General features: G+C 45.8%; 1 protein-coding gene across 1 annotated transcript in view; it reads right to left on the bottom strand.

The window, feature by feature from the left end:
- The window catches only part of LOC134539556 (membrane-bound alkaline phosphatase-like), a 96,381-nt gene extending 72,698 nt beyond the window's left edge, over positions 1–23,683 (bottom strand). The window contains exon 1 of the mRNA XM_063381694.1: positions 23,550–23,683. Within this exon, the coding sequence (XP_063237764.1) occupies positions 23,550–23,616 (67 nt within the window). The 5' untranslated portion in view covers positions 23,617–23,683. The remainder of the gene's footprint in view (positions 1–23,549) is intronic.
- Between the last annotated feature and the right edge of the window lie 586 nt (positions 23,684–24,269).

The following is a 24,269-nucleotide window of genomic DNA, read 5'->3' as shown; positions in this document are numbered from 1 at the left end:
GAGGTACTTGCACATTTATTTAAAGTAAAGGTAAGTTAATCGATAATATTGTAGGCCTACATATGCTAATGTACTTTTATTAGAGGGGGAAAACATTTCTAAATAAATAAGGCTAACCTTCAACATGGGTGTTACACCATTCCCTCATAGCTGGATGATCAGCTTTTTCCAAAGGAATGTTAACTTACAGCATCATATTAACAAAATCAGAAAAAAAATTCTTGTTTTCTGCACTTTAAAGCTTGTTTGCTTTATTCACGCTGTCGCCTATCGAGATTTGTTTAGGCACGGTAGAATGCTTGAAAAAATAATTGTCTTTTTTGTTTTGTTTTATGTGTGTCATTTGCCACATGCTTTTTGCACGTGTCTTTGCGTGTACAATCAACCCGCACGTTGCAGAACTTGCACATCATAATTTTGTCCCGCTGATCAAAAATATAAAATCATCCGATTTTATCTCTCTTTCGCGATCAAATATCGTCGAAGTTTTCGGCATCTTAGCCACAAATTCAATTGTATCACAAAACTTACAAAATGTGGACGGTAGTTGTAAACACTCATAGATATGTGCATGCCAAAATGACTGCCATCTTAGCTCGATGCGATTAAATTAGGTTAGAAAAATCGACACCAGTGCGCCTTGCGGCAGAAACGACCATTATTCAAAACACGAAAACTGTGGAGTCAATTTTTTATGTTGGTAGTGCGCACATATCGATTGTTGACAATTTTTACATTTTGTTTTCATTTGCGATGGCAATATTTACTGTTTGTAAACAGAGTAATAAAAATACGTGAAATTCAGTAACGTGTCAAAACGAAGATAATTTCACGGCACTAGTCTTTCAGTCTATGTTTATTTCACGCCTATGTTTATAATGGCGTAAATAAATAGAACTTACGACATAAGGACATTATTATGTGCGAAAAAGCGTGAATTTCGCGCTAAAATTCGTGAATTTCGTGACTGTCAAAATCAAAGGAAAGTCGCAAAATTCGTTTAAAGTATCAAATTTTCGCTTTATTTCGTGAATTTCGCGCTTCACCATTTTTCGGGGTCTCTACTCATTATTCAAGAACGGAAGTTTTTTCGTCTACTTTGAGGGCGCGCAGCGCCCAGACCGTTGGAGGTGGAAGGCTCAAATATTTTTTCTGCACACCTTTCATCCTTCGTCTGTGCAGCGCCCCACCCTAAGACCCCCTCCCCCTCAACCCCTGGGAGGAGATAGAGTGAACAGAGGGGCATGTTTTTCTAGATCTGTCACCGTGGAAGGCGCGTTCTAAGTCGCGTAACTTCCGTGCCGTTGGTCCGGGGGCCAAACGCTTTGGCACAGAGGTAGTACAGGATGGTACCTCGAGAATTTTATTTCGGATGATGAAAATATCATCTCATAATTCAAGAACGGAAGTTTTATTCGTGTTATAAAAGGGGGCGCGCAGCGCCCTGACTGTTGGAGGTGGAGGGCTCAAATATTTTTTCTGCACACCTATCATCCTTCGTCTGTGTAGCGCCCCACCCTAAGACCCCCACCCCCTCAACCCCTGGGAGGAGATAGATGAACAGAGGGGCATGTTTTCTAGATCTGTCACCGAAGAAGGCGCGCTCTATGTCGCGTATCTTCCGTACCGTTGTTCCGGGGGCCAAACGCTTTGGCACAGAGGTAGTACAGAATGGTACCTCGAGACTTTTTTTTTCGGATTTTGAAAATATCATCTCATAATTCAAGAACGGAAGTTTTTTCGTCGACTTTGAGGGCGCGCAGCGCCCAGACCGTTGGAGATGGAGGGCTCAAATATTTTATCTGCACACCTTTCTTCCTTCGTCTGTGTCTGCCCCACCCTAAGACCCCCTCCCCCTCAACCACTGGGAGGAGATAGAGTGAACAGAGGGGCATGTTTTCTAGATCTGTCACCAAGGAAGATGCGCTCTAAGTCGCGTAACTTCCGTGCCGTTGGTCCGGGGGCCAAACGCTTTGGCACAGAGGTAGTACAGGATGGTACTTCAAAACTTTTTTTTCGGATTTTGAAAATAATATCTCATAATTCAAGAACGGAAGTTTTTTCGTCGACTTTGAGGGCGTGGAGCGCCCAGACCGTTGGAGGTGGTGGGCTCAAATATTTTTTTCTGCACACCTTTCATCCTTCGTCTGTGCAGTGCCCCACCCTAAGACCCCCTCTCCCTCAACCCCTGGGAGGAGATAGAGTGAACAGAGGGGCATGTTTTCTAGATCTGTCTTCGAGGTAGGCGCGCTCTTAGTCGCGTAACTTCCATGCCGTTGGTCGGGTGGCCAAACACCGTGGCACAGAGTTAGTACAGGATTGTACCTCGTGATTTTTTTTTCGGATTTTGAAAATATCATCTTATAATTCAAGAACGGAGATTTTTCGTTGAGTTTGAGGGCGCGCGGCGCCCAGACCGTTGGAGGTGGAGGGCTCAATATTTTTTCTGCACACCTTTCATCCTTCATCTGTGCAGAGCCCCACCCTAAGACCCCCTCCCCTTCAACCCCTGGGAGGAGATAGAGTGAACAAAGGGGCATGTTTTCTAGATCTGTCACCGAGGAAGGCGCGCTATAAGTCGCGTAACTTCCGTGTTGTTTGTCCGGGGGCCAAACGCTTTGGCACAGAGGTAGTACAGGATGGTACCTCGAGATTATTTTTTCGGATTTTGAAAATATCATCCTATATTCAAGAACGGAAGTTTTTCGTCGACTTTGTGGGCGCGCAGCGCCTAGACCGTTGGAAGTGGAGGGCTCAAATATTTTTTCTGCACACTTCTTATCCTTCGTCTGTGCAGCGCCCCACCCTAAGACCCCCTCCCCCTCAATTCCTGGGAGGAGATAGAGTGAACAGAGGGGCATGTTTTCTAGATCTGTCTCCGAGGAAGGCGTGCTCTAAGTCGCGTAACTTCCGTGCCATTGGTCCGGGGGCCAAACACTTTGGCACAGAGGTAGTACAGGATGGTACTTTGAGACTTTTTTTTCGGATTTTGAAAATATCATCTCATAATTCAAGAATTGAAGATTTTTAGTCGATTTTGAGGGTGCACAGCGCCCAGACCGTTGGAGGTGGAGGGCTCAATTTTTTTTTTTTTTTTTTGCACACCTTTCATCCTTCGTCTGTGCAGCGCCCCACCCTAAGACCCCCTCTCCCTCAATCCCTGGGTGGAGATAGAGTAAACAGAGGGGCATGTTTTCTAGATCTGTCACCGAGGAATGCGCGCTCTTAGTCGCGTAACTTCCGTGCCGTTGGTCCGGGGGCCATACGCTTTGGCACAGAGGTAGTACAGGATGGTACCTCGAGATTTTTTTTTTCGGATTTTAAAAATACCATCTCATAATTCAAGAACGGAAGTTTATTCGTCATCTTTGAGGGCGCGCAGCGCCCAGACCGTTGGAGGTGGAGGCCTTAAATATTTTTTCTGCACACCTTTCATCCTTCGTCTGTGCAGCGCCCCACCCTAAGACCCCCTCCCCCTCAACCCCTGGGAGGAGATAGAGTGAACAGAGGGGCATGTTTTCTAGATCTGTCACCGAGGAAGGCACGCTCTAAGTCGCGTAACTTCTGTTCCGTTGGTCCGGGGGCCAAACGCTTTGGCATAGAGGTAGTACAGGATGGTACCTCGAGACGTTTTTTCGGATTTTGAAAATACCCCTCCAGAAGGGGGGGAAGTCCGTTTTTTGTTTTTTCATTTTAAGGGCGTAGCCCCCGCACCTTTTGAGTCGGGAGGTTGCCTTTTCGCAGAAAGTTGCGATAAAATACGCTCTTCTTACCATGTAAGTGGCATCATTGAAAAAAATTAATTTTTTTTGGAAAAAAATTATTTTTCAATTTCTATTGGGAGAGGGCGTAGCCCCCGCACCTTTTGAGTCGGGAGGTTGCCCTTTTGCATAAAGTTTCGATAAAATACACTCTTCTTACCACGTAAGTGGTATCTTTGAAAAAAAATTATTTTCATCGAAAATGTCTTTTTTTTCGATTTCTATTTTGAGAGAGCGTGGGCCCCTTATCTCATAATAGTTAATGTGTGATGCCATAATTACTGTTTGGTGTACCATAAATTCCATACATATCCATATAAATTACAATAAGGTGTTCAAAAATTCCGGTACGTATACCATATTTATCGCACGATTTCTATTCGCCTTCTGGGACATCGCCCCCGCATCTTTTGAGTTGGGGGGATGCCCTTTGGCAGAAAGTTGCGATTGAATACGCTCTTCTTATTACATAAGTGGTATCTTTGAAAATAATTTATTTTGATAGAAATTTTTTTTAATTTCTATTTGGAAAGGGCATAGGCCCCGCATCTCATAATAGTAATTGTGTGATACCATAATTACTGTTTTGTGTACCATTATTACGGTACATATCCCAGAAATTATCGTACGGTGTACCATTATGTCCGTATATATCCTCAGAAATTCTCGTATGGTGAACCATAATTCTAATACATATACCATAATTATTGTACGCTGTCTTTTCGCCTTCTGGGACGTCGCCCCTGCATCTTTTGAGTTGGGGGGATGCCCTTTGGCAGAAAGTTGCGATTGAATACGCTCTTCTTACCACATAAGTGGTATCTTTGAAAATAATTTATTTTGATAGAAAATTTTTTTTATTTCTATTTGGAAAGAGCATAGGCCCCGCATCTCATAATAGTTAATGTGTGATGCCATAATTACTGCTCGGATTTTGAATTTACCCCTCCAGAAGGGGGGGAAGTCGGTTTTTTTTAAGGGCGTAGCCCCCGCATCTTTTGACTTGGGAGGTTGCCCTTTCGCAGAAAGTTGCGATAAAATACACTCTTCTTACCACGTAAGTGGTATCTTTAAAAAAAAATTATTTTGGTCGAAAATGTCTTTTTTTTTCGATTTTTATTTGGAGAGGGTGTGGGCCCCGCATCTCATAATAATAATTATGTGATACCATAATTACTTTTTTGTATCATAATTTTGATGCATATCCTCAGGAATTATCATGCAGTGTACCATAATTTCGATACGTATACCATATTCATCGTACCATTTCTATTCGCCTTCTGGGACATCGCCCCCGCATGTATTGAGTTGGGAGGATGCCCTTTGGCAGAAAGTTGCTATTGAATATGCTCTTACCATGGTAGTGGTATATTTAAAAAAAATTATTTTGGTCGAAATTTTTTTTTATTTCTATTTGGAAAGGGCCTAGCCCCTTCATCTTTTGAGTTGGGTTGGGTTGGGTTACGTTAGGTAAGGTAACGTAAGTTAGGTTATGTTGGGCACGACATTTTTAACTATTTCAGTCGCAAATTTAGGTTATGCTATTGTAGGTGAGGTTAGGTTAGTATATGTTAGGTTACATTTGGTCAGGTTAGGATCGGTAAGGTTAGGTTAGATTATGTAAGGTTAGTTTATGAACGACATTTTTTACTATTCGTTTGTGGTTGTACATACAAACATACATATAACTATTCTATATAAATATTATTATATATTATATTATTAAATATGTATTTCCTTATATAAAAATATATAAATATGCATCCTTTTCGGACTTTGTTTTTTTTTATTCGTTTGTGGTTGTATTGACTTCAGGACTTTAATTTTTCTTCTATACATTTCATTTGCTTTAGTGCACGAAAAGATCCTTATTAGGAATACTACACATCCTTTTAAACATAGCCCGCGAATCTCGCTGGCCTAACCACTGGTTATTTTATAATCAACGTGGAAAGTCTAAATTTCACAGAATCTCGTTGTAATTTAATATTGTGCAACTATTTATTACGATTGATAAATAATCTCTATTTCAAGAATTATGTTCGAACTAACATAATATTTTCTTTACTAAAATACTATAGGACTATAGTTATGCTAATTGACATTCAAATGAAGTGTTTGATAACTAAATAGAGTTCTTCCACGAAAACAAACGCACGTAATTCCCGTGTGCGTACATACGTATAAGAACTGGGACTCACATGCTCACACACATATTAGACACACATATGCATGCACATAATTTATGAGCATGCATATGTGTGTCTATGTAATCATGTATACACATAGAGATAACTCAGACAATCCCACAGAGGTTTACAGTGGTTGTTTTTAGTTTCTGAAGAAAAATGTCAGCGAGTAAACATTTTTTATTAGTTCTTTTGACTCTCAAACCGGGAAATTTGTTTGATATTTTTTTGTTTTCTAAATGGTAGCTTTTCGATATGGGTAAGTAAAGCCATGGGGTGGCCGTGTGTGCCGTGTTGGCTAGACGTCCAAATCATTGGCTGATGTGTAGTGTTCGCATTGTGGAAACTGTTTCAAACGGCTGTGTTTCATGGTAGTGGAAGTGTTTAACGACGAAGATTCCAATTCGTACTTGAACACAATCATCAGACGTGATCATGCAACGTTTCCGCAATATTTAGGATGTTGCGATATGGCTCAGGAGAGGTAAAAAAATGGGGCGTGGCTGTGTCATGGACGCGGCCGTGTGTTGTATGTGAATACATGTAAGTAACAGGTAATATTTTCTATACAAAATATAAACTATGCTATTTTAAGTATGTTATAATCATGTTTGAACACTCGCATAATTGCAACCGCCTCAGCTGCAGATGTACTGGCACCGTCGTTGATCCGCTCGGCCTCATTCATTCTGTTACGTTCCCGGCACTGCTTCACTCTGTCATGTGGTGTTTTATTGGTGTCATTCCATTGCTTTTGGGGAGCCCTTTCCAACCGTATACGATCTCTGTATTTGGATTTGACTTTTTGACGCGTATAGGCGGACATATAGTTTTGATTATTTTTTTATTTTAACACCATATATATTCACTGTAACTATTTTACACTAATGTTTTATATATTCAATCGATATATTTTTACGAGAGCTCACGATTGAAACACAAACGAACGTCGTAGCTTCTCCGAGTCAAAATAGAAATCTCGAAACGCAGCAAAATGACCTCAAAATGGCGTCGCTTCCCCCTCCACCGCGCGCGATGCGTCACAGTCCTCACTTAGCGTAACGAATTCTTTGATCCTTTAGACGTCCAGTGGTGTAATTAAATTTCGGATGGAGATATATATGTAGCTGCAACACCGAAACTGTATCCCCAGATTTCGTTATCATTCGTTTTTTGAATTGCCTCCCACCGTGGGAACTATGCTAAAGACGTATTCACGTCACATCACGCTGACTCCTGGCACCCCTGGTTCCAAGGGTGATAAAACACCTGCGAGGCCACGAGCCACGGGTCGCTGCGGCAGTATCACGTGTGCGGACGGAATACGCGAATGTCGTTATCAGCCGTGACCGCTGGTAAGGTTGGGTTCGCCACTACCAAAAACTACGCAAGTGCTCAGCACACGGCGCGCACCAATACACGGATGTGCAAAAACTGTTCCCAATCGAACTCTTATGCATTAGTACAGCCAATAAAATTTCGCTTTTAACCTGACACATGTTGGCGTTTTTAATTAATAAATATTTGAATTAATTACCTAACTGGTAATTCCACCGAAACAACCTAACATCAGCCTGTTTTTTTTTTTTACATTTAAATAATTCAGGCGTGTGAATTGTTTGGTAAACAATGTTTAATGAAGCTAAAAAAAATTTTAGTATTTTATTTAAGTTTTGTAACAAAGACAGTTATACAGATAATAACGATAATATATTTTGAAAGCAGTGTAATGTCTCGGCAATGTTTCCCAACTTCCGCCGAAATGCAACCCTGCTCTACTCTAGTTCATCGTTGCACCAATCGTCCGGAACATAAATAAAATACCTATATAAATAAATTTCCCTTCGTGTGCTACATCAGATTAACCCATACACACGACCGTACCATGATATATTTGTTTTAATTCGTAGGTTCTGAATCATTGAGGACGAATAGTGGGCACACAACTCATGCTCCATGTTCAGTTGCGAGCACAGTTTAACTGATGAACCAATGAGGGACCGAGGACTGGTGGGGGAAGGGGGTTGTCTGAGGGACAGGTCACCGCCAGAACAGTACAAAGTGGCCACTGGCTGCGAGTGTGCGCTAAGGGCGACACCGGCTTGCGCATCGGGTGCATATTCGCCCCTACGGTCATCTCGTAGGTAACGTGCCTCTCTGGGATGTTTATCACGTAAAGTAAACGAGATGAAGGATTTTCTCTGCGGGAGAGACGTGGTGTCAAGGTGACGAGGTGGCGAGGTGGCGAGGTGACGAGGTGGCGAGGTGACGAGGTGGCGAGGTGACGAGGTGGCGAGGTGACGAGGTGGCGAGGTGACGAGGTGAAGAGGTGGCGAGGTGGCGAGGTGGCGAGGTGACGAGGTGACGAGGTGACGAGGTGGCGAGGTGGCGAGGTGACGAGGTGACGAGGTGACGAGGTGGCGAGGTGAAGAGGTGGCGAGGTGGCGAGGTGACGAGGTGGCGAGGTGACGAGGTGGCGAGGTGACGAGGTGAAGAGGTGGCGAGGTGGCGAGGTGGCGAGGTGGCGAGGTGACGAGGTGGCGAGGTGACGAGGTGGCGAGGTGACGAGGTGAAGAGGTCGCGAGGTGGCGAGGTGGCGAGGTGACGAGGTGGCGAGGTGACGAGGTGGCGAGGTGACGAGGTGGCGAGGTGACGAGGTGACGAGGTGACGAGGTGACGAGGTGACGAGGTGACGAGGTGGTGAGGTGAAGATGTGGCGAGGTGGCGAGGTGACGAGGTGGCGAGGTGACGAGGTGGCGAGGTGGCGTGGTGGCGAGGTGGCGAGGTGGCGAGGTTGCGAGGTGGCGAGGTAACGAGGTGGCGAGGTGGCGAGGTGACGAGGTGGCGAGGTGACGAGATGGCGAGGTGGCGAGGTGACGAGGTGGCGAGGTGGCGTGGTGGCGAGGTGGCGAGGTGACGAGGTGGCGAGGTCGCGAGGTGACGAGGTGACGAGGTGGCGAGGTGGCGAGGTGAAGAGGTGGCGAGGTGGCTAGGTGGCGAGGTGACGAGGTGACGAGGTTTCGAGGTGGCGAGGTTTCGAGGTGGCGAGGTGACGAGGTGGCGAGGTGGCGAGGTGGCGAGATGGTGAGGTGACGAGGTGGCGAGGTGGAGAGGTGGCGAGGTGGCGAGGTGACGAGGTGGCGAGGTGGTGAGGTGGCGAGGTGGCGAGGTGGCGAGGTGACGAGGTGGTGAGGTAGCGTGGTGGCGAGGTGGCGAGGTGACGAGGTGGCGAGGTGGCGAGGTCGCGAGGTGGCGAGGTGACGAGGTGACGAGGTGGCGAGGTGAAGAGGTGGCGAGGTGGCTAGGTGGCGAGGTGACGAGGTGACGAGGTTTCGAGGTGGCGAGGTTTCGAGGTGGCGAGGTTTCGAGGTGGCGAGGTGACGAGGTGGTGAGGTGACGAGGTGGCGAGGTGGAGAGGTGGCGAGGTGGCGAGGTGACGAGGTGGCGAGGTGGTGAGGTGGCGAGGTGGCGAGGTGGCGAGGTGACGAGGTGGCAAGGTGACGAGGTGGCGAGGTGACGAGGTGGCGAGGTGACGAGGTGTCGAGGTGACGAGGTGGTGAGGTGACGAGGTGACGAGGTGGCGAGGTGACGAGGTGGCTAGGTGACGAGGTGACGAGGTGACGAGGTGGCGAGGTGGCGAGGTGACGAGGTGACGAGGTGGCGAGGTGACGAGGTGACGAGGTGACGAGGTGGCGAGGTGGCGAGGTGACGAGGTGACGAGGTGACGAGGTGACGAGGTGACGAGGTGGCGAGGTGGCGAGGTGACGAGGTGACGAGGTGGCGAGGTGGCGAGGTGACGAGGTGGCGAGGTGACGAGGTGACGAGGTGGCGAGGTGGCGAGGTGACGAGGTGGCGAGGTGACGAGGTGACGAGGTGGCGAGGTGACGAGGTGGCGAGGTGACGAGGTGACGAGGTGGCGAGGTGACGAGGTGACGAGGTGGCGAGGTGACGAGGTGGCGAGGTGACGAGGTGACGAGGTGGCGAGGTGGCGAGGTGAGGAGGTGGCGAGGTGACGAGGTGACGAGGTGGCGAGGTGACGAGGTGGCGAGGTGACGAGGTGACGAGGTGGCGAGGTGGCGAGGTGACGAGGTGACGAGGTGACGAGGTGGCGAGGTGGCGAGGTGACGAGGTGGCGAGGTGACGAGGTGGCGAGGTGGCGAGGTGACGAGGTGGCGAGGTGACGAGGTGACGAGGTGGCGAGGTGGCGAGGTGGCGAGGTGACGAGGTGACGAGGTGGCGAGGTGGCGAGGTGGCGAGGTGGCGAGGTGATGAGGTGACGAGGTGGCGAGGTGAAGAGGTGGCGAGGTGGCTAGGTGGCGAGGTGACGAGGTGACGAGGTTTCGAGGTGGCGAGGTTTCGAGGTGGCGAGGTGACGAGGTGGCGAGGTGACGAGGTGGCGAGGTGGCGAGGTGGCGAGGTGACGAGGTGGCGAGGTGGTGAGGTGACGAGGTGGCGAGGTGGCGAGGTGGCGAGGTGACGAGGTGACGAGGTGGCGAGGTGACGAGGTGGCGAGGTGACGAGGTGACGAGGTGGCGAGGTGGCGAGGTGACGAGGTGGCGAGGTGACGAGGTGGCGAGGTGACGAGGTGACGAGGTGACGAGGTGGCGAGGTGACGAGGTGGCGAGGTGACGAGGTGAAGAGGTGGCGAGGTAGCGAGGTGGCGAGGTGACGAGGTGGCGAGGTGGCGAGGTGGCGAGGTGACGAGGTGGCGAGGTGACGAGGTGAAGAGGTGGCGAGGTGGCGAGGTGACGAGGTGGCGAGGTGGCGAGGTGACGAGGTGACGAGGTGACGAGGTGGCGAGGTGACGAGGTGACGAGGTGACGAGGTGGCGAGGTGACGAGGTGGCGAGGTGACGAGGTGACGAGGTGGCGAGGTGACGAGGTGGCGAGGTGGCGAGGTGACGAGGTGACGAGGTGACGAGGTGGCGAGGTGACGAGGTGGCGAGGTGACGAGGTGACGAGGTGACGAGGTGGCGAGGTGACGAGGGTGCTGAACCCTTGTTGGGGCTCGAACTCGCGCCCTTGGAGCCGCTCGCCAGGTTACCGTCGACTCTCCGAGAGCACGAGCTCGAAGCTGCTAGCTGCTCCTGGAAGGTCACTCCGCGGGCCTCTACGCCCCGCTGGACGCTACACTCTATTAAGCAAGGAAAACGACCGCGCCGAGCCTTCAACGTGTACAATGCACGCAACTCTCTAGACCTTGGCTGGGCGCCGCAGGTGCCACAAGACAACTCGCCACAATCAAGTGACGTGTGCCGGTAACCATAACTTATAACAATGCTTCACGAAGCACCGTTAAGCACAAGAGCTTTTAAGGTGAGAGGACTTCCTGGACAGTAACAATTTCGAACCCCTGGGAGAGCGACACAGGAGAAGTTTTATACCGAGTTCCTCAACAAACCAAGCAAGACGTAAAGCCGTGTCCTCCGATAAGCCCTACCACAGAGCAGGTTGTACTACAGAGAGTGCTGCACTAGCGACCAGTCCTACCACAAGACATGAGATTAGTTCTTCTGCAAACGATCAACCATACCACAAGTGAGTGATACAGAGGCGAGCATCCCTACAAGAGAGTATTGCACTTTTGAGCAGCCCTTGCACATTCTTCGATATTTTGTATCGAACGTCTTGTTTAAGAACGGCCAGAGTGTCTAGGATCACTAACTGATCCAGTCCCCCTGAATTTTTAAACTAATCTCTCCTCAGTTCACGGATTTAAATCACTATTCAAACCATATTTTGTACGAAAATTGCGAACTGTGTAGCGGCTATTATTTTTAATATTGCTAAACAATGAAAATGCGTTGTTCTTCCGTGTAGCGCTCCATTTTTACTGACCCCGAACTCTCTGCTGTCTCAATGTCTTTTTTTTTTTTTTTTTTCGTGGGCAACACTTTACCGCACCAATGGCGCACGGTTCTAATCCAGAGTTAACTTCGGGACCCCATATACAAGCCGATACATACCTGCTACATATGGCTGGCCAATCCCCTCCTAGCACACGATACATGCGACCCTCTCCCTGCATGGCTAACACCCTGCATGATTAGAGCGTATGGGCTTCGGCCTGAGACGCACTTAAGTCTCCCTCCCTAACCCGGACCCCTCCCAAACACACTTAGTTTTAGTTAGGTTAGCAAGAGAAAAAAATCTACACGTGGTGAAGAAGTGCACTGCTTGGGGAAGACAACTGCTGATGCCTCTGTCGTCTGCACCCACAGTTCCGGCAACTATGTGTCCTTTTTGAGTGTGCTAACGTCCGAGTTGGCTAGGCTAGATGTGTGTTTTGTTCATTGCCTGTTCGTCTTGAGGGAAAAAAAAATTGATTGTCTGTAAAGTCAGTTTACGGACGATAGTTTAACGTGACAACGTCATAACAAAACATTGATGAAATGATTGCATACCTTTATGAATAAAATTTAATCATTTTTATTGAACTATCGCTATTTGTATGGATACAAAGAAGGAGTGAAATGAAATCTACAATTTAATTGATAAATTTACTTTTATTTGCACTCATTCATTCAAATATGTTTACTACTTTAACGAACAGAGTATTTTAACTATAACTTTTTGAATGAAACTGGTTGTTTAGTTGGAATGTTCAATTGGCTCCATAAAATATATATTCCCTTGCACGTCGGTTAGGCGGTTCAACTTGATATTAAAATTTCAATTTTTTTTTAATTGTCTTTTATGTTTCTTTTTGTTTATTGCTCTTTATTTTGTAAAAATGGAAAAATAACCATAAAAATTAATTAATAAAAAATATTTTAGTTAAAGTACTAAATTTAAAAGCTACTTTTGAAAGCCCGCCTTAACCTATTCAATTAATAAAATAGTAGATTCATAGGCCAATCGAGTGGAAGATAGATGCGGCTCAAGCATACAATGAGCGTAACGGGACAATGAGTCATCCTTTTCGTGCGTGCAGCCGGCGTTCATCGATTTATTAGACGTCACGTCAAAATCTACTTGGAGCAATTCTATGCACTGACTTAGCGAAATATTTTTTAAGAGACATGCGTTTTAAAAACGATACATTAAAAAAGCAGTCACCAGATTTCCAGGAAAAACTGCCACGAAGTTATGATCTTGAGTTGAGTGTTTTATAAACTTACACATTTGTATACACCGATAATTATGTGATATCTGTTAAATGGTTTTTTTGTGGCATGCAAACATGAAAAACATTTTTTGGTGTCCATGACTCTGACAAGACATTGACGTACAGTTGTGTGGATATCGACACATCCCTATCACAGCCGTGAAAAAACTGACTGATATGAGTGGAGTTTGGATACATGTGAGGCACTCTATGGAATAACAGGATTCCAATGCAACTGAATCGTTGACTGCTGGTGTAAGTCGTCATCTTTGACAGCTCCCAGCCTTTAGTCGGGTCAGCAAAGACCGATTTATCCATTTTCCTCTGTCATACCTCCATTCCTTCTCTTTCTCTCTGTTCTAGTATTCTCCTCCTTCAGGCACCTCTTCCTTGGTCTTACTTGGGGGTCTTCTTCTTATGTACTCAACTCCATAATTGCTCCAGTAAAGTCGGTTTACGGACAATAATTTTACGTGATAATGTCATAGGCCTAAGAAAACATTGATGAAAAATTGCATACCTACTTTTTAATTTTCAAATATTATTTACACTTTTTGCAAATTTAATTTAAATAATTTGTTTAAATATAATCACGAACAATTAGTTAAAAAGCCGCCTTAACCTGTTTGATATTATAGAAGATTTTCTCGCACAGTGGTTGGCCGGTTCTTGCACGCTCGGCTCAGGCGGAACGTGACAATGAGTCATGCTTTTTCGTGAGTGCAGCCGGCGTTCATCGATTTATAAGACGTTATCACGTCAGAAACAATATGATTTACAAATAAAATGGGGTGTGGCTGTGTCATGGACACGGCCGTGTGTTGTACACGAATACGTGTACGTAACAGGTAATATCTTCTATACAAAATATAAAATACGCTATTTTATGTATGTTATAATCATGTTTGAACACCAAGAAGTTCTTCGGTTTTCAATGTTTTGTTTATAACAACTATTTCCGCTCGTCAAGTTCAGGAAAGAAATCAAGTCAACAAATAATTGCCTTGTTATCACTTTATTAATTATAGGTCTGTGATACGAAAATTACGATACAAATGGCATACAGGATACATCGAGATTTCTGGTAAACGTTAAATCAATACAGGTATTGCCTAACGTTGTTGGATAAGTTTCGATGTAAGGCAATTTTTTTATTTATTTTAACACCATATATATTCACATAACTATTTTACATTAATGTTTTATATACGCAATTGATAGATATTCACGAGAGCTGACGATTTAAACACAAACGAACGTCGTAGCTTCTCCTAGTCAAAAGTTACACTAAACGGAAATCTCGAAACGCAGCAAAATGACTTAAAAATGGTGGCGCTTCCCCCATTCACCGCGCGCGATGCGTCACAGTCCTCACTTAGCGTAACGAATTCTTTGATCCTTTAACTATCCAGTGGTGTAATTAAGTTTTGGATGGAGATGATAGATGTGTAGCTGCAACACCAAACTGTATCCCTTGATTTTTGTTAACATTCGTTTCTTTTTGAAATCTATGGAAGCAATTTTAAAGATGTGCTCACGTCAAAAGGTTTCTAGATTGGCAAGTATCTGAAGACAGTAAACTACTGCTCCATTTTGAATGACGTGTTCCCCGTGACCACGCGGCCACGCCTCGCGCAGCTACGAGCCAGGCAGCGAGCTGATAGCAACTGATAAACTTGAGCACGGGGAAGTGTGGGCTCTGTCGGCTTCGCTGTTGGTAGGACTGACTGACGAAGACGTCGTTTCGCGCCCAGAAGAAGATGTTGAGTAACAACAGCGCAGACACAGAACATGCGACTGTGCAGAGGTTGAAAGTGCCAGTAAATCACGAATTACATCTGGAAACCTGAACGCTGTGGAACATAGTGATGTAACATGTATTTATAGTTAATATTGGAACTACAAAAAAAAAAACGCAGTTACAGGCAGTGAGTTGTTTTCAAAGGTTAGTTTCACGAGTGTTAGAGCACTAGGACATAGCCAGGAGCTCCGTAGCGTCTGCCCCCTCCCTTCAGGGATTAAAAAAGGGGGGGTTGTCTGTAAAGTCGGGTTACGGACGATAATTATACGTGATAACGTCTTAAGAAAACATCGATGAAAAATTGCATACTTTTTAATTTTCAAATATTATTTACAGTTTTTGCAAATTTAATTTAAATAATTTGTTTAAATGTAATCACGAACAATTAGTTTAAAAGCCCGCCTTAACCTGTTTGATATTATAGAAGATTTTTCTCGCACTGTGGTTGGCCGGTTCTTGCACGCTCGGCTCAGGCGGAACGTGACAATTTTTCGTGCGTGCAGCCGGCGTTCAGCGATTTATAAGACGTTATCACGTCAAAAAGCTATGACAGAATAAAGAAATTATAGCCAATTAACTTCATAAGATTACAGATATATCATTGTGGACTACAATATGTATTTCCTCCCCCATTGTAGCCCAAAATGACTTTAAAGTATTTTTAACGACGGTTTAAACACGTGATACTGCAGTAAGTCATCAAAACAAAAACATAAAAAACCAAAGTATCGAATTTTGCAAATATTCTTTTCTATAGAAAAATCATTTCTTAAATTTCTATGTGTGAACATTGGTGTTCTAAAATTCTACTATTCCCTTCGATTTTAGAGCGAAAACAAATTTTCTTTTAAGATGCAATCATAAAGGAAAACATACCTACTCATAAAAACTGATATAGCGGTTTCACTGCACTCCCTTCACAAAATGTTAGCCACGGCCCTGACACAGGCATGATCTTGTGGCCCTGACATAGGCATGTCTACGCGTCACGCTCTGAGCAGTCCACACTCGTAGCCTTTGCATTTTGTTTGTTATTCTAGCCGAAAGTTTTAGCTGAAAATACTAAATATTTGATCTGAATTACAAACACACCAATTAATGCAAGCTATTTAAGTTTGTTTGCCAATTTTTTTCGTAAATTACGAGATGTATATTCTTGTTGAAGCTTTATTATGTACGTGTTAAAATATTTATTTTTCAATCAAAATATTAATATTTATATGTAATAAAGTAGAACTGATTTTATGAGTATTCTAGTTCCCAAATATTCTGTCACGTATAACCTGCAAAAGGCCTTGCGAAACGGTATAGTTTCTTTATCTGTAAGTCAAGTAGACGCACTCACACTTCACTGTCAGCTCGGAGCTGAGTGGACGACACAAGAAGACAGTGAAGGCGGTAAGTCACCTGGGTTGGGAAAGGCGGGCTGTTACGTCTGCAATTACTCTCGTGTCTGAGCAAGAACTCGCGTCACCTTCGACTTCGTTTAGTAGGTCAACTGTCAGTGTGTTAGTTTCAATAATAGGCTTACACAATTCATTATTTAATTGTTTGACGTGATAACGACTAATAAATCGATGAACGCCGGCTGCACGCACTAAAAAAAATTCCCGTTACGCACATTGTCCCGTTACGCTGTGTCCCGTTACGCACATTGTACGCTTGAGCCGCATCTATCTCTCTTCCATTCGATTGGAACAACCATCTATTTTACTTTTTCGAGGCACATTAAACTTTAAACACTCCCGTTCGTTTCCTACTTTTCCTATCATCGTCCTATCATTTACAGAATAACGCAGATTGGAAGAAGTTAAATAGCAAACATGTATAAAAGTTATAGTTAAAATAATCTCTTCGTTTAAGTCATAAACATATTTGAATTAATGAGTGCAAATAAAAGTTAATTTATCAATTAAATTGTAGATTTCATTTCACTCCTTCTTTTTATCCATACAAAATAGTGATAATTCAATATAAATGATTCAATTTTATTCATAAAAGTATGCAATCATTTCAACAATGTTTTGTTATGACGTTGTCACGTTAAACTATCGTCCGTAAACCGACTTTACAGACAACCAATTTTTTTTCTTCGATATTTTTAAATTCCTTTTCCTTCACCCACGAACAAAATTCTTGTACTCGCCACTGGTATCTGAGGCATGACGACAGGAAACAACAAAAGGTCGTATAACTAATTTGTAGATATCGCAAAATCCGAATCATCAGTGTTATGTATTACTTAGCAGCCACACTGTATGTCCGATATAAAAAGACCCTGCACCGACTTTTTTTAAAGACGCATCGAAATTAATTTTTTTTAACTTGTTTCAAGTGTAACAAAATTAGGTTTAACTATTTAGCTTTTTTTTCGTTGGTTACAAGTTTGCAAAACTTCAAGTCGCTAGTTCAACTGTAAGTGGTTTGGAATTTGTATGGATGATAAGTGCGTCAGTGATTTGCACGTGGGGATGTATATATGTTGAAGGTTTGTACATAGAATAATAAATTAAAATTTGTACATACTGTTAGGTAAAATAGAGTCATCAAATTTGGCAAGAATATTGGCACATTCAACTGAAATAAGCTTGCCAATGTGATGACCCTAATTGGCCAATTAGAATGAAAAAAATTGGTTGTCTGTAAAGTCGGTTTACGGGCGATAGTTTAACGTGACAACGTCATAACAAAACATGGATAAAATAATTGCATACCTTTATGAATAAAATTGAATCATTTTTATTGAATTATCACTATTTTGTATGGATACAAAGAAGGTGTGAAATAAAATCTACAATTTAATTGATAAATTTACTTTTATTTGCACTCATTAATTCAAATATGTTTATTACTTTAACGAAGAGATTAGTTTAACTATAACTTTTATACATGATTGCTATTTAACTTCTTCCAATCTGCGTTATTCTGTAAATGATAGGACGATGATAGGAAAAGTAGGAAACGAACGGGAGTGTTTAAAGTTTAATGTGCCTCGAAAAAGTCAAATAGATGGTTGCTCCAATCGAATGGAAGAGAGATAGATGCGGCTCAAGCGTACAATGTGCGTAATGGGACACAGCGTAACGGGACAATGTGCGTAACGGGAATTTTTTTAGTGCGTGCAGCCGGCGTTCATCGATTTATTAGACGTTGTCACGTCAAAAATAAATTATTTTATTTACGGACCTCGTTTTAAAGACGGCATGTCAGCCCTCGAACGAGGCTGTACAGTAAACCGCATGCAAGCATGTCCTGGTGTCCACCTTCAGAGCCGCTGGCGAGGTACTCCAAGCTGCACCATGCAGTGTGACGGAAGAAACAAGTCCGCGCAGTTACTGAGACACTGGGAAGCCCTCAGCTACAGAGAAGCGTGTCTGGCCTTGTTACTGTAGGTACCTCCAGATACAAGCCCGTGTTTGCCGTTTAGGGAAAATCAAATACCTTCTTTGAAAACACACTGAGATTAGTCAGTCGACACCGCAGCAAGTCACCGTAATGCCATGTGCGTCTCGACAGGGGAGTTGAACATCGGGAGATCCAGACATGCAAAGGTGGGTACTAGTGGTGGGAGTAGCGAAATGAAGTGGTGGGCACTAGTGGTGGGAGTAGCGACATACAGAGGTGGGTACTAGTGGTGGGAGTAGCGACATACAGAGGTGGGTACTAGTGGTGGGAGTAGCGACATGAAGTGGTGGGCACTAGTGGTGGGAGTAGCGAGATGCAGAGGTGGGCACTATTGGTGGGAGTAGCGACATGCAGAGGTGGGCACTAGTGGTGGGAGTAGCGACATGCAGAGGTGGGTACTAGTGGTGGGAGTAGCGACATACAGAGGTGGGTACTAGTGGTGGGAGTAGCGACATACAGAGGTGGGTACTAGTGGTGGGAGTAGCGACATACAGAGGTGGGTACTAGTGGTGGGAGTAGCGACATGAAGTGGTGGGCACTAGTGGTGGGAGTAGCGAGATGCAGAGGTGGGCACTATTGGTGGGAGTAGCGACATGCAGAGGTGGGCACTAGTGGTGAGAGTAGCGACATGCAGAGGTGGGTACTAGTGGTGGGAGTAGCGACATACAGAGGTGGGTACTATGGTGGGAGTAGCGACATACAGAGGTGGGTACTAGTGGTGGGAGTAGTGACATGAAGTGGTGGGCACTAGTGGTGGGAGTAGCGACATACAGAGGTGGGTACTAGTGGTGGGAGTAGCGACATGCAGAGGTGGGTACTAGTGGTGGGAGTAGCGACATACAGAGGTGGGTACTAGTGGTGGGAGTAGCGACATGCAGAGGTGGGCACTAGTGGTGGGAGTAGCGACATGCAGAGGTGGGCACTAGTGGTGGGAGTAGCGACATACAGAGGTGGGTACTAGTGGTGGGAGTAGCGACATACAGAGGTGGGTACTAGTGGTGGGAGTAGTGACATACAGAGGTGGGTACTAGTGGTGGGAGTAGCGACATGAAGTAGTGGGCACTAGTGGTGGGAGTAGCGACACACTTAGGTGGGTACTAGTGGTGGGAGTAGCGACATACAGAGGTGGGTACTAGTGGTGGGAGTAGCGACATGAAGTGGTGGACACTAGTGGTGGGAGTAGCGACATACAGAGGTGGGTACTAGTGGTAGGTGTAGCGACATACAGAGGTGGGAATAGCGACATACAGAGGTGGGTACTAGTGGTGGGAGTAGCGACATGAAGTGGTGGGCACTAGTGGTGGGAGTAGCGACATACAGAGGTGGGTACTAGTGGTGGGAGTAGCGACATACAGAGGTGGGTACTAGTGGTGGGAGTAGCGACATGAAGTGGTGGGCACTAGTGGTGGGAGTAGCGAGATGCAGAGGTGGGCACTATTGGTGGGAGTAGCGACATGCAGAGGTGGGCACTAGTGGTGGGAGTAGCGACATGCAGAGGTGGGTACTAGTGGTGGGAGTAGCGACATACAGAGGTGGGTACTAGTGGTGGGAGTAGCGACATACAGAGGTGGGTACTAGTGGTGGGAGTAGCGACATGAAGTGGTGGGCACTAGTGGTGGGAGTAGCGACATACAGAGGTGGGTACTAGTGGTGGGAGTAGCGACATGCAGAGGTGGGTACTAGTGGTGGGAGTAGCGACATGCAGAGGTGGGCACTAGTGGTGGGAGTAGCGACATGCAGAGGTGGGTACTAGTGGTGGGAGTAGCGACATACAGAGGTGGGTACTAGTGGTGGGAGTAGTGACATACAGAGGTGGGTACTAGTGGTGGGAGTAGCGACATGAAGTAGTGGGCACTAGTGGTGGGAGTAGCGACATACTTAGGTGGGTACTAGTGGTGGGAGTAGCGACATACAGAGGTGGGTACTAGTGGTGGGAGTAGCGACATGAAGTGGTGGACACTAGTGGTGGGAGTAGCGACATACAGAGGTGGGTACTAGTGGTGGGTGTAGCGACATACAGAGGTGGGTACTAGTGGTGGGAGTAGCGACATGAAGTGGTGGGCACTAGTGGTGGGAGTAGCGACATGCAGAGGTGGGCACTATTGGTGGGAGTAGCGACATGCAGAGGTGGGCACTAGTGGTGGGAGTAGCGACATGCAGAGGTGGGTACTAGTGGTGGGAGTAGCGACATACAGAGGTGGGTACTAGTGGTGGGAGTAGCAACATACAGGGGTGGGTACGGTTTAAAAATTCCTTCTTTGTCGTAAAAACTACGGTTTTATAATAGCAATTCGGAGTACTGATGTGTTTGTAACAATAAGGTGTGGTATTTAGTGCGCATTTCTCTCAGTCAGGTTTAGGCAATTCGTTTTAATAATATACATCAATATAACTTCTTCAAAAAAAAATTTTAATTTTCATATCTTTACATTATCTTTTGAACAAATTTCGCATAACTTTGACTGGTACTTACGTATTAACGCCACCGCAGCTACCTTTAAATATTGTGGACGGTTGGTTGGGTTATAGCTACATTAAAAGAAACTATAAAATATTTACAATGGTTGCCGAGGAATTACCAATTTGAGGTGTGCCTATTCTGACCCAACCAAGAGCTCACATGATTTCACAGTATTTTTATTGTTGCTATACTAACCCAACCAACCATCCACAATATTTAAAGGTAGCTGCGGTGGCGTTAATACGCAAGTACCATTTCACCAATAATGTGTTCACTCAATAATTTACTTTTAAAGTTGTATTTTTTTTTGCAGTTTTTAAAAGTTATTTGTAGCGAGTGTGTCGAGAAGCAGAACTGGACAAGGTATTTCTTATTGATGACAACCTTGTGTTTGTGAAACAGCGAACCAGTGAGTGTACAAGGACTGTTCGGCCAGGTTGTTCCAGCCGGACACCGCTGACAGAGAACCGGACACTGCACTGCACCAGATACTGCAGTTCCCAAACATTCTGTCATGTATAACCTCCAAAACGCCTTTCAGAATGGTAAAGTTTCTTCATCTGGAAGCCGAGTAGACGTGCACACACTTCTTCACTGTCGGTTCTGAGCAGGGTGGACGACACAAGAAGGCAGGTATTAGGGTGGCAGAGGGTGTGGAGGCGTCTTGCCGACCAGAGACGAGCTGAACAACCACAAAGAGTGAGGCATCTGGAGAGATGGCCCCCACAAGGGTGGGGCCGGGTGGACCCCTGAGTCCAGGGCCCGGGCCTATCCCAGTGTGTGACATAAACATACATACTCGCTGTGGTTATTTTAAAGTGAAATAATTTTATAAATAAAGCTTATTTTGGACTGTTAAAATAGTAACCGTAATTTTACCTTGTATTTTCAGGTTAAATAACATTCTAAAAAAGAGTGTAGGTAAGAAATGACCATGCAATTATAATGTAGCACGTGACTGTAAATTTGTGTGTGTGTGGGGGGGGGGGGGGGTTCCGTCTCAGATCCTGGGTCCAGGGACAGTAATCGAATGTGGATGCCATGTTCTGGAGGATATGCATCTGTCGTACATAAGACTGCTGAGAGAAGGTATTGATGAGGTACCTTCTCACTTATCTCCTTGAAGGTATCTCAGAAATGTCTTTTCTATTGCAAACATTGAAACTCGCCATGTATAAGGTAAAAAAGGTTAATGCATCCAGCAATGTACATCATGAGGACTGTCTCTAAGGTGATGTGGAAATCTGTGCAATACAGGATACACACAGGAAATGGCGGAATGACTGATGACATTGCTACAATTTATGTAATAGTGAAATGTGACGCCTTGAATTCAGAACGGGTGGCAGGAGCTATTCGTTCCAACAATGACAAGGGGTTGCTCAACAGGAATACATATTGCATTTCATGCGACTATAACTCTTAAATACTGCACCCAGATGGCCTCGGGGTCTTATCAGGCCGCTATGCCGGAAAGTCCATAACGAATCTTCATAATACAAATGTAATGATATGGGTTGACATTTTCCCTCCAGTTTAACCTCCAATACAGGTAGAGCTGATACATTTGTAAACAAACGGGCCGCCATATTGGTACGTGTAGTACATTGAAATCCTCCTCCCGTTTTGGCTTTATCCGCCTCGTCTAGAATCAGACCTCATGCTCCATCTGTGTATTCCCTCATCGCTGGTTTATACCTATGTTTATTTGACACATGCGTGGTAAACTTTTAGTAAAGGGCAGATGAATACTTGGTCACCGAGCCAGCGACAGGGCTACAGGGTGACAGGGCGACATAGCGACAGACAGGGCAACATGTGACAGACGGTCAGAGCGACAGGGCGATGGGGTGACAGACAGGGCAACATGTGACAGACGGACAGAGCAACAGGGTAACAGTTGACAGACTGACAGAGCGACAGAGCGACATGGTGACAGGGCAACAGATCGACAGACAGGGCAACATATGACAGACTGACAGAGCGACGGGGCGACGGGGCGACAGGGCAACAGGTCGAAAGACAGAGCAAAAGGTGACAGACTGACAGAGCGACAGAGCGACGTGGTGACAGGGCAACAGGTCGACAGACAGGGCAACAGGTGACAGACTGACAGAGCGACAGGGAGATGGGGCGACAGGGCAACAGGTCGACAGACAGGGCAACATGTAACAAACGGACAGAGCGACAGGGCAACATGTGACAGGCTGACAGAGCGACAGAGCGACGTGGTGACAGGGCAACAGGTGACAGACTGACAGAGCGACAGGGCGATGGGGCGACAGGGCGACAGACAGGGCAACATGGTGACAGACAGGGCAATAGGTAACAGACTGACAGAGCGACAGGGCGACAGGGTGACAGGGCGACAGGGTGACAGCGACAGGGCAACAGGTGACAGGGTGACAGGGCTACAGGGCGACAGGGCAACAGGTGACAGGGTGACATGGCAACAGTTGACAGGGCGACAGAGCGACAAGGCAACAGGTGACAGGGCGACATGGTGACAGTGCGACAGGGTGACAGGGCAACAGGTGACATGTTGACAGGGCGACGGGGCGACAGGTGACAGGGCGACAGGGCAACAGGTGACAGGGTGGCAGAGTGGCAGGGCAACGGGTGACAGGGTGACAGGGTGACAGGGTGACAGAGCGACAGAGCGACAGGGCAACAGGTGACAGGGTGACAGGGTGACAGGGTGACATGGCATCAGGGCAACAGGGCAACAGGGCAACAGGGTGACAGGGTGACAGGGTGACATGGCGTCAGGGCAACAGACTGACAGGGTGACAGGGCTACAGGTGACAGGGTGACAGGGAACTCACCGGCCAGGAGCGGCAGCAGCGCGCCGAGCAGCAGGGACGGCAGGGTCGGCAGGCACGAGGCTCTCATGGCGAGCTGCGGCGGCTCCTGGGGGCGGGCGTCGCGACGCCGGCGGCTATATGTCCTTCTCCCCTCCCCGTCAAGGCCCGCGCCTGCCCGAGCGGACCGAGATTAAGGCCGCGGTTATCAACAGCGCGAAGACACTAGCCGCTAAACTAATGTACTTCACTTCACCAACTGCGCGGCTTCAAGCTCTAAAACCATACTATTTTTCATTAATAATATTTTTCTCCGAAAACGTGTGCAATACTTTAAAATTTGTATTTTAAAGCATATCTTACCATCATTATGCGATATCTCAGTAAGTGATAATGCGATGCGTATGAAAAAAAACGAAAAATCGTAGCATATCCACTTTACATCCGCAATTAAAAATGGTTTCGGTATGTATTCCTTTCAAAATATTGAAGGTGGGTGGAACATAAGTCTAAACATAAAATGTTGAAAGCTGATTTATCCCGATGCTTGCTTTGCGATTTTGCATATTGCGTGATTTAAATATGGTTTTTGAAAACTTTGTTATCTTACTTTTTACGTCATGTGTTTCTTGCGTTTATGCTTTCTTGCATAGTTTATAAACCCGGTCTAAAGATTGACTTCCTCGGGTATTTTAGATCATTTGATTTCCACGCATTTTAGTTTTTATTTTGATATCTACAGAT

The sequence above is a fragment of the Bacillus rossius genome, chromosome 15, assembly GCF_032445375.1.
Source record: "Bacillus rossius redtenbacheri isolate Brsri chromosome 15, Brsri_v3, whole genome shotgun sequence".
NCBI lineage: Eukaryota > Metazoa > Arthropoda > Insecta > Phasmatodea > Bacillidae > Bacillus > Bacillus rossius.
Note: the sequence above shows the minus strand (reverse complement) of the source record. Positions and strands in the feature narration are given on the sequence as shown.